The sequence below is a fragment of the Wolffia australiana genome, chromosome 1 (assembly GCF_029677425.1).
Source record: "Wolffia australiana isolate 7733 chromosome 1, ASM2967742v1".
In the NCBI taxonomy this organism is placed as follows: domain Eukaryota; kingdom Viridiplantae; phylum Streptophyta; class Magnoliopsida; order Alismatales; family Araceae; genus Wolffia; species Wolffia australiana.
In genome coordinates this window covers 1,697,474-1,707,500 of record NC_135835.1, presented here as the reverse complement: position 1 = coordinate 1,707,500, position 10,027 = coordinate 1,697,474, and the positions used below count along the sequence as shown (strand labels likewise).

The 10,027-nt window shown below is 47.8% G+C and overlaps 3 protein-coding genes across 4 annotated transcripts in view; 2 read left to right on the top strand and 1 right to left on the bottom strand.

The window, feature by feature from the left end:
- Window positions 1–2,347, top strand: part of LOC144700980 (L-ascorbate oxidase homolog) — a 2,534-nt gene extending 187 nt beyond the window's left edge. The window contains exons 1-3 of the mRNA XM_078572606.1: window positions 1–472; window positions 533–1,648; window positions 1,724–2,347. The exon at window positions 1–472 is cut by the window's left edge and continues 187 nt beyond it. Coding sequence (XP_078428732.1) covers window positions 231–472; window positions 533–1,648; window positions 1,724–2,024 — 1,659 coding nt within the window. The 5' untranslated portion in view covers window positions 1–230 and the 3' untranslated portion in view covers window positions 2,025–2,347. The remainder of the gene's footprint in view (window positions 473–532; window positions 1,649–1,723) is intronic.
- Window positions 2,348–2,740: 393 nt separating this feature from the next.
- LOC144700988 (receptor-like cytoplasmic kinase 176) lies at window positions 2,741–4,874 on the bottom strand. Its single transcript, XM_078572618.1, has 6 exons — window positions 4,477–4,874; window positions 4,059–4,373; window positions 3,856–3,987; window positions 3,643–3,785; window positions 3,436–3,559; window positions 2,741–3,364 (listed from the first exon to the last, which is right to left on the bottom strand). Exons 1-6 carry the CDS (start codon window positions 4,532–4,534, stop codon window positions 2,913–2,915), a joined length of 1,224 nt encoding a protein of 407 aa, XP_078428744.1. The 5' UTR covers window positions 4,535–4,874; the 3' UTR covers window positions 2,741–2,912.
- An 856-nt stretch (window positions 4,875–5,730) lies between these two features.
- Window positions 5,731–9,495, top strand: PSF2. Of its 2 annotated transcripts, XM_078572629.1 has the most exons (8): window positions 5,731–5,748; window positions 5,824–5,916; window positions 6,015–6,089; window positions 6,183–6,297; window positions 6,409–6,508; window positions 6,595–6,718; window positions 8,824–8,976; window positions 9,224–9,495. In XM_078572629.1, the coding sequence occupies exons 2-8, from the start codon at window positions 5,869–5,871 to the stop codon at window positions 9,242–9,244; spliced, it is 636 nt and encodes a 211-aa protein (XP_078428755.1). In that variant the 5' UTR covers window positions 5,731–5,748; window positions 5,824–5,868; the 3' UTR covers window positions 9,245–9,495. The 2 variants fall into 2 exon arrangements, with proteins under 2 accessions (XP_078428755.1, XP_078428764.1); XM_078572638.1 differs by lacking the exons at window positions 5,731–5,748; window positions 8,824–8,976; window positions 9,224–9,495 and adding an exon at window positions 7,227–8,805 and having other exon boundaries at window positions 5,790–5,916.
- The last annotated feature ends 532 nt before the right edge of the window (window positions 9,496–10,027 follow it).

The following is a 10,027-nucleotide window of genomic DNA, read 5'->3' as shown; positions in this document are numbered from 1 at the left end:
TGGTTTTCTCGAGTCATGGCCTTGAAACAGTGGAGACCTCCCCATATTTGGTATCCACAAGAGGGATTATAAGGAAGAGCTCGACACCTAGAACAGAAGCCCGTCCCACTTTCCTCTCCTTCTCCCCTACATCGAGCGCACCTCCCATGTCTTCTCGTTAAACCACCACCACCACCACCATCATCGTCTCCATCAAAGTTAAGTTAAGGGAAGAAGTCACACAGAATACCATGGAGCGGGTGGCACTGCTGGTAATCTTCGCCGTTCTGGGGCTTGCAGCGGTGCAAGCGGAGGACCCGTATCTGTATTTCACATGGAAGGTCACGTACGGGACGATCTCGCCGCTGGGCGTTCCTCAGAAGGTCATCCTCATCAACAACCAATTCCCCGGGCCGAACATCAACTCCACCTCCAACAACAACATCGTCATCAACCTCTTCAACCAGCTCGACGAGCCCTTCCTCCTCTCCTGGTAAATCAATTTCCCTCTTCAACCGTTTCCCGTCCGTTCCTAACCCCGTTTCGCGAGCAGGAACGGGATCCAGCAGAGGAAGAACCCGTGGCAGGACGGCGTGGCGGAGACCAACTGCCCGATTCCGCCGGGGAAGAACTTCACGTACCATTTCCAGGTGAAGGACCAGATCGGGAGCTTCTTCTACTTCCCCTCGCTGGGGCTGCACAAGGCCGCGGGCGGCTTCGGCGGGCTGCGCGTGAACAGCCGGCTACTCATCCCCGTTCCGTTCGACCCCCCGGCGGACGACTACACCGTTCTAATCGGCGACTGGTACACCAAAGGCCACAAAGCCCTGCGCGCCATCCTCGACAGCGGCCGCACCCTCGGCCGGCCCAACGGCATTCTCATCAACGGCAGAAGCGGCAAGGACAAGGCCGGCAAGAACGAGGAGCCCCTCTTCACCATGGCCCCCGGCAAGGTCTACCGCTACAGAGTCTGCAACGTGGGGCTCAAAACCTCTCTCAACTTCCGCATCCAAGGCCACGCCTTGACGCTCGTGGAGATGGACGGCTCGCACACGATGCAGAATTCCTACGAGTCGCTGGACGTGCACGCGGGGCAGTGCTACTCCGTTCTGGTTACGGCGGACCAGACCCCGAGAGACTACTACTTGGTCGCGTCGACTCGGTTCACCAAGTACAGTCTAGCCGCGACGGCGGTGATACGCTACGAAGGGTCGAAGGTGGCGCCGTCGCCGGACCTGCCGCCGGCGCCGGTGGGCTGGGCCTGGTCGCTGAATCAGTGGCGGTCGTTCCGGTGGAACCTGACCGCGAGCGCGGCCCGGCCGAACCCGCAGGGCTCGTACCACTACGGGAGCATCAACATCACGCGGACCATCGTGCTGGCCAACTCGGTCGGGTCCGTCGGGGGGAAGACGAGGTTCGCCATTAACGGAGCTTCCTTCGCCGGCGGGCCGACGCCGCTCAAGCTGGCGGAATACTTCGGCGTCGCGAAGAAGGTCTTCAAGTACGATACTATCGAGGACACGCCGCCGAGGGAGCTGGAGAAGTCCATCAAGGTGGCCCCCGTCGTTCTCCAGGCCACCTTCCGGACCTTCATCGAGATTATCCTCGAGAACCCGACCAGAAGTCTGCAGTCTTACCACCTCGACGGCTATTCCTTCTTCCCCGTCGGGTAAGAGAGGAACTTCCGCCTCACCTCTCATTTGAAACGGCCGACTGCTAATTTTTTCTTCTTTTTTTGGTGTAGGATGGGGAGCAGGAAATGGTCGCCGGAGAAGAGGAGCACGTACAATCTTCTTGACGCGGTGAGCAGGCATACTATTCAGGTGTATCCCAAGTCGTGGACGGCGATAATGCTGACTTTCGATAACGCGGGAATGTGGAATCTGAGATCGGAGATATGGGAGAGGCAGTACCTCGGGCAGCAGATTTACATCAGCGTGCTCTCCCCGGCTAAGTCCCTTCGCGATGAGTACAACCCGCCTGATAATCTCCTTCGTTGCGGCGCCGTCCTCGGTCTCCCCCTCCCCCCTCCTTACACCATTTAGCCGTCTATCCCCCCGTTGTTTCTCATTCTTTCTTTCTTTTTTTCTTCCCTTCTCTGTCATTCTCTCCGTGTCTTTAAACCAGTACCGCGCGGCTGCGGGGAATAACAGAAGCTCGGCCCACTGGACGAGCTCGGCTCTCCTCTGGGTTTTCTTTTCTTTCCCCTTCACCTTCTTGCGTTTTTGAGGTTTTCTCCCATATTCATGTTCTTTGAGGAAAATAAGTCTCTGGCGTTGGAGAAAATGCGTTGACCTAATGTATTGGTTCAGTTCAAATGAGAGGTGAGGCGAGAATTCGTCAAGTTTGCGCTGAGGTTTGTCTTCTAGTTGAAGTTTTTTTTTTTTTGAACGGCTCGTTGTCGTGTTATTGAGGCAAACATCGCAATGCTTGCATGTGATAAACAGGAAGAAGACAGCTACAACCCACCAACCTAAAATATCCAGAAACACAAACCCACAGAGAGAGAGAGTGTGTCTCTGAAAAAGCCGAAGACAACCAAGCGAAGATGGAAATCTGGCCTGGACAATTCCATGGATAACGATAGCGATAAAATACGGTAGAGAGAGTATCCGGAGATGGAGACTCAGGGAAAACCAAGATAAACACACGAGAACGTGCGTGACCTCTTCAGTATCGTAAAGAGCGACTCTCTACTTGTAGGCGCGTTCGATATTATAAAGAGAAAGATCTGATGGAATTTTTTACAGACAACCGCATGGACAAAAACCCACGACAAATAAATAACAGGTGAGCGTGTTCTATACAAGAACATGGCAGGCAACGTCAAAAAATAGAGATAGAGATAAAATATATAGAGCGAGAGCCACACCTCATGTGGGCGTCGGAGAACCTCATCAGACCTCTCGCGAGCAACTCCAACTCCGGTCCGTCTACGCAAGCAAAGGGGATGCAGAAGGCCGAGGATAAGGAACTCTCCCGCCGCTGGCGACCCCTTGAAATTCCGGCCGGCGAGTTCTTCCGCCGTGGGCGCGGACGTGGTCATGGGCTTGCCCGGGGGCGAACCGGGCCGAGTCCTTAGCCGCGAGAATCTGCTCCAGGGCGACCACCACCTGGTCCATAGTCGGCCGGACTCTGGGCTCGGAAGACAAGCACTGAACCGCCAGCGCCGCGGCCTTCTGAGCTCCGGCCATGGAGTACTGCCCTTCAAGCCGAGGGTCCAAAATCCTGAAAATCCGTCTTTTATTAGCAAAGAAAGGCCTCGCCCACTCCACCAGATTCTGCTCCCCGACCGGCCGGTTCTTGTCGATCGCTCTCCTTCCAGACAACATCTCCAGCAGCACCACTCCGAAACTATACACATCGCTCTTCGCCGTCAGATGCCCTGCGCAAGAAGACCAACAACCCCCGCTCAGAACCCAAACCCAGTAACAAAGCCATCTCCTTTCACTTCACCTGTGGCGAGGTACTCCGGCGCGGCGTACCCGTGAGTGCCCATCACCCGAGTCGATACATGGCTCTTATCCCCCGTCGGCCCGTCCTTCGCCAAGCCGAAATCCGACAGCTTGGCGTTGTAATCCTGCATCCCCACCCCCGAAACTATCATGATCATGTAGCCATGATGATGATGATCATCATCATGAATGAAAGGGCGATGATTACCGAGTCGAGGAGAATGTTAGAGGTCTTGAAGTCACGGTAGATGACTTTGGTCTCGGCGCTATGGAGAAAGGCCAGCCCTCTCGCCGCTCCCAGAGCGACCTTCACCCGCAGCTTCCACGAAAGAGGCTGGAAATAGGACCCCCCTGAGAATCACCCACCGTCGATCTCAGAAACCCATCGCGATCATCATCAGAGATTGAAGGTTTTGTTTACTTCGGAAGAGGTGGTTCTCGAGGCTGCCCCTCGTCATGAACTCGTACACGAGCAGCCGGTGTTCGTCCTCCAGACAGTAACCGAGAAGCTTGACCAGGTGGGGATGGTAGAGCTGGCCCAGATAGTTCACCTCTGTCTGCAGATTTACTTCCGGTTGAAGGAGAGTTTTGAGGAAGAAAGAGATTTAGAGAGTTGAAGGAGACTTGCCAGCCATTCTCGATGGCCTTGAAGGCCGTCGAGATTGAGCCTCTTGACGGCGATTACGATTCCTGTTCCGGGCTTGGCGGGGGCGAAGGTATGCTCGTCGATCCATCCCTTGAAAACGGATCCGAATCCGCCTTCTCCCAAAACGCTGTCTGGACGGAAGTTCCTAGTCGCGCTTCTGAGCTCGTTGAAGGTGAAGCTCTTCAGATTCGTCGACTGAAGGATCTCGCCTTCGCTCCTCGGCGTCGGAGGGACGGAGCCGGCGGAGGTCCGACTGCTACCCACGCTGAGGCCGTTTCTATCTCTCTTTCCATCTGCGGATCAAGAAACCTTGATTTCTAAGTCGAAGAGTAATCAAAGGAACAGGAAACTTCGAGAATCGAGTTCTTCCAACGCATCGATCGTTCCTATTCTAACCTGTATTACAGTGGGGAGGACTCTCCGCCTTGATCCTCACATAGAAGCAGTTCCCCATGGAAACGATCCGAAACGTGGCGAAAGGGGAATCGACGAACCTGAAGAAAAGAAACTCCGATCCGCCGGAAAATCACAGAATCTGAAGCGAACACGTCCTTCTCCGCCGTCCGGCGCGAAATTACGGGGAGGAAAAGACTGTCACGGTACCCATCGGCGTCGAATTCGCGAGGAAGACGACGAGCGAGAGGAAGTAGAGGGAAAGATCGAGGCTTCTCTAGGGTTTGTTCTTCTTCACCTTTTCTGGACCTCGGCCAAGCTTTGACCTGCTCCGCTCTCTTTCTCGCACGCGCAGGGGGACGACTGTATGCTTTGGAAGCTCGTCCATGACATTAATGGCGGAAATAGGTCCCACGAGCCCCCCCAAACTGCTATGCTTATCCATCTCGCCCACCTGTTTCCCACGAGGTCGCAGCCGTCCGATGATAACCCGACGACTTACTGGACGGTTCTCCTCTCGACACGTCACCTCGCTGCTGCCTTTATGGTATATTCGTTTGCGAATTCTATGATACATTTATCCTGGTACTTTGAAGCCAGTATGGCATTAAACCGTCCTTTTTTATGTAACGACCCGGATGATTTTCCATCATTTATATGTTACTTTTTTAGATATAATGTTTTAATCGATCTTTATAAACCGTCTAATTCTTCGATATCGCCTTATAATTATCGAATAAAAACCAAAAATGCCAATTACTTTATCATTAATTTTGACAAGTCTCCCCGTGTGCGCCGCCCTATGGGTGCGTCAAAGCATGAGAGAGAGATAGATAGTGAGAGAGAGAGATGTCTCCTTCAGCCAAGACCTCAAGCGCTACTTCGTTCACACTCGATTATTTAAGAAGATAGAGAGAGAGAGATGTCGCATTCAGCTAACACATCAAGCCTCACACGGATATGTAGAGAAGATTGATAGTGATAGAGAGAGAGGAGATAGACGAGAGATAGTGAGAGAGATGTGTTTTAAGAGAGAGAGATAGCGAGATCCGGTTGGCCAGTCAACGTCCATCCGTACGTGCCGCAGCCAGCACGACCTCAAATGTCAACGGACGCGTAGTCCTTACCTTTGATAATAATTATGCTTCCGAGGTCCAAATGCAACCTTTGGACGATACTTATACTTTTATGTAATTTTGCGTCCAAGTGTCGTTCACACAGACACAGTCAAGGAATACCAAACAAACTACGGAGTTACCCCTCAAACTCGAAGAGGTCAGCGAGAAAAAAGTCGAATTAGAAAATTATTAGATTTCAGTAAATATCTTATTGCGGGATTCAAATTTGCAGGCCTTTCCCTCTCTTTTTCAACAGGCGATTAGGAAACCCTAGATTATGGCTGGGCAATCTGATCCTCATCTGGCAGTGTTCTCGGCCCCAGAGGTTGTTCAGCTATGATCTTGTGCCATTTTATCGGTAATTGTTTCCAGATTTCACTCTTTGCGAAGAGTTCTGATGTTTTTTCTTCGTTCTTGACGCAGGTGGAGTTTCTTGCCGAGGATGAGATGGTGGAGATCGTGCCGAATGTGCGAATGGGAGCTCTTCACATGATTTGCGTAATCTGTCAGAGCGCCCTAAGCCGATTAATCTTTTGAATTCGATCAATTTTCCGACGAGTGGAACCGTTTCTTTGGTCCGTGAGCTGTCAGGGAGACTTCGGGCCGTTTCTGCCGCAGATTCCGGTGAGAGTTCCCCTATGGCTTGCGGTGGCGATGAAGAAGCGCGGGAAGTGCGCCATCAGACCGCCGGCGTGGTTGTCAATCGGTGAGAACTTTTGGTCAATTGTTCTGAATCGTAGATGCGATATTGAAGTAATCTCAATTTTCAGTTGCAATCTTCTTAAAAAGGAAACATAATGCTGAGATCTTCTCGCAGACAACCTGACGCAGGTCTTGGAGGCGGAGCGCGAGTCGCCGAGAGAGTTTCAGGCCCTGCCGTTCCACTACGTTGAGATTTCGAGACTTTTGTTTGATCAGTATGTATCACGCTCAGTTACATTTTTTTTCATTTTCTTTGTGAACTATGTGATATTTCGATCTACGAATCACCTCTATGGTGTAGTGCGCGTGACGATATCCCGGATATCTACATGGTGAGGTCGTTGATCGAAGATATCAAAGATGTACGTTTTCACAAGGTGGAAACTGGATTAGAGACGATTTCTGGTCGAACCCATGCTGTCAAGGTATGGTTTCTTCTGTTTAGAGGATGGAATCCGATAAGTTTACGTAAAATAAGTAACTCGAAGTAGTTGGGGCTTTCATTATTATGGCCGGGATTTGACAAAAGGATTTCCGTAATGATTGCCTGATGGTAGAGTGTACAATTGATGAGGTATGATGTCAAAGATATACCGTTATTCCCGATAATAATAGAAAACTTTGTCCGAAGCACAGCTTCTTCTCGCCGGATGTATGTATTTGCTATTTTGCATCTATTGACGATGTTCACTAGCACTTTGACTGGTGGAAAGTTCTCTTCCCGGATAATGAAATTTGGAAAAATAACTTGTCATCAGCATGTTGCACTTAAGTCAGTGGTGATATTACCCATCCTGCTGAATGCATGTTGCGTACTTATGTAGGTGGAAAAACACATTGATAACTCATCTGAATTCTATGTAGTCTTCATTATTCAACCTAGTCTCCTTCATCGAGCTCCCTGTTGATTTTTTCGTGCATCTTGTCCTCCAGCTCAACATGATCACCTAGTATGAGGCCGACTTCGACCAAGTATGCATGTCATGAGTAGCACAAGTGCCTCACTCTCTGGAATTCTATCTGGTTGTCGACTACACAGCTATAGACATGCTCATATTGTCAACTATTATGAAATACAACACGATCCTGGCAGTATTAGTGCTAAATGTTGCCTTCTGCCATGTGATTTTAAGATATACAAGGAACACCGTTAATAGTGTTTAGAACAAGGATGCAAGATAACTTTTTGGGGCTAATCTTCCAACATCCCCTTTCTAGAGGCTTTCAGTGTCCATCATCTTTGAGAAGAGAAACAGTAATAGCCATGAAGCAAGGCAGTATTAGACTCAGCTACGTTCATTGCCACAAGATGACAGTCCCAGTTCAGAACAAGCCTATAGGTACAAAGTCAAGGACCTTCTTTCAAGAGAACTCAGGCAAGGTCTATATTTCACTCTCCATTTCTCTGTCTGGCTGTCTGTCTCCATCTCTCTTTTGGTCTTTCCTCTTCTAGACTCTCTCTGTGATACAGATCTCCTCGCTGGTGTTCTCCTTTCCTAATTTCATCAGCCCCTTTGTAGAATGCTCCCTGCATAATTTTCCATCCCTTATTCTCTCATTTTCTATCTCTCATGCTTCTCTGTTCGTACCTGGGACTGCATATTGCAATTATTTCCATTGAATATCTTTGAGAAACATTATCAGATAGCCTGTTGTAGCAATTTACTATGGCGCTTCATGCAGCGCAAATTGTTGCTTCTACCTTGCTGCAGATCTCATCAGAGAGACTGGAGAACTGTAACAGTCCAAAGCAACGGATTGAGTTAAAGAGAAGATAGTTGGTCAGGGCATCATGAAAAGAAACCAGTAAAATCGTTGGTGGGGACAAATAAAGTAAAAGAGCTTTCAAACAAGATGAGGAAGAAGATACAGATGGAGGAAGATGCTTTTGAACCAGAGATGTCATGTTGATCTTGGCTATGATATCTGTGTCCGTATTGGAAACGGCAGTGGAGATGACAGGAGTGGTCGCTATAGTTGCCAACCTCCTTTCTTTTTCTCATGGAAGTGACAAAGTCATGTTTGGTGGCTTTAGTTGTAGCTAGCTGGGGAGGCAATAGATAAGAATTGTATAAAATTCATTTTGTCATTGTTTCAGTCAAGGCTCAAACCAAAATACAAACAAAGTATAGTCTGTGTACAAGAACCCAAAAGTTCTTATCTGGGAAGTCAGGGATAAAGAGGGAAGCTGGCAGAAAGATCATCGATAAGAGCTCCGGAAAGATCATCGGCATTAGTATTTAGACGGTAGGAAGAGTGTCATCCTGGGAGGAGATACAAGAACCCACAACTTTGATTATTTCTTGTCTACCCTCCCCGATCGAGGACTACTATTTTAAGGGAAAAGCCCTGAAACATTAAATGATGAAAATACCCCTAGTGATGAAATAATGAAAACGTCCCTAGATACAATGGGGATCACATTGTTTGTCCTGTGGAAAAGATTGTTCTTTTATTCATGTTTCAGTTTGCTGACCTGGCACGAGGTATGGCTTGCATCTTTAGCTGTGATGTTTCTTGCAAATTGCAGATGAAGAACTTGTCAGCGATGGAGGTCAACATCGTCCGCCCATTTCTGGTTAGAACATTGCAGGCCTTTTATAAGCATGATAGTCCTCAACTGATCCAATCCCAAAGATCATTAAACAGCAGGAGGCCTCAAGAGGCTGCCCGCGGCCCTCGGGTAAGTGGATTATGATTTTTCTATCTAATCGCATTGAGCCATCTCATAGAAATAAGTTAAAGATCTTATGGGACTATGAACATCCAGAATATCTTATTGCATGCGTTTTTTTTCCTTTCCAAAAAAAGATTATCGTTGCTGATTTTAGAAGTGGTCGATGATTTCTTTTCATATTCTCAGCAAAGTTTAATTTTGATAATCTCGGGTTTTGCGTTGGCACTGAACATATTTTCTTTTTCATTTGCAGCGAGATCTGAAACGACGGTAGACGTTAACAGAATGCCCCTTCCATCACTCTCTATCTCTCTAACTTCGAGTTAGTGTTCTTCGATGGGACGGGATGCATCATACCAAGTGGCTGAAAGTATTAGGCCAAACGTCTTGACATGGTTTGGGACAAGTCTACTCCATTCCAAAGTTTTTTAATTTTTAAATCCTTTATTAGAATTAGTACAGAGTGATTTATTAAAAGTTAATTACGGTTTAAATCCTACATAAATATATCTGAGTTATGGCGTACTAGTTCATGTTGGTGCTGACATTGATGGGAGAATGCGGATTTTTGATATTGATCGTTATGATGATAGCGTCAACAGTTTTAAGAGGGGATAAGCGAAGACAAACCGAAATGTTTGGGTGTTTGACAAAGAAAACCTTTTTTGAAGCGTTAAATGAAAATCATGTTTCGTTTAGGATATCAGGAAATATCACAGATGAAATGGTGTGCTCTCCATTGCTGCTAGGTGATATGGTAGTTTTTATATTTTTTTTGTTTAATATATCTGGTGTGAAATGTCGTTTTAGTTGTATAGATTTTGGGACGAGTTTACAAAAGAATTAATCATTAAGATGTTTTGAAATGGAAAGCCATTGTGTTAACATAATTCGTCAGTACATTGTATGGCATGCACTTTTTACGATAGTATATAATTTTGTTTTGGATGTTTTGGAAAATAATGAAGAATCATGTTTGAAAAGTTCAACATGTTCTACATGCTTATAGACAGTAGCCAAAAACTGTGAAGGTCAAATGACCAAATAAGTATAAGGT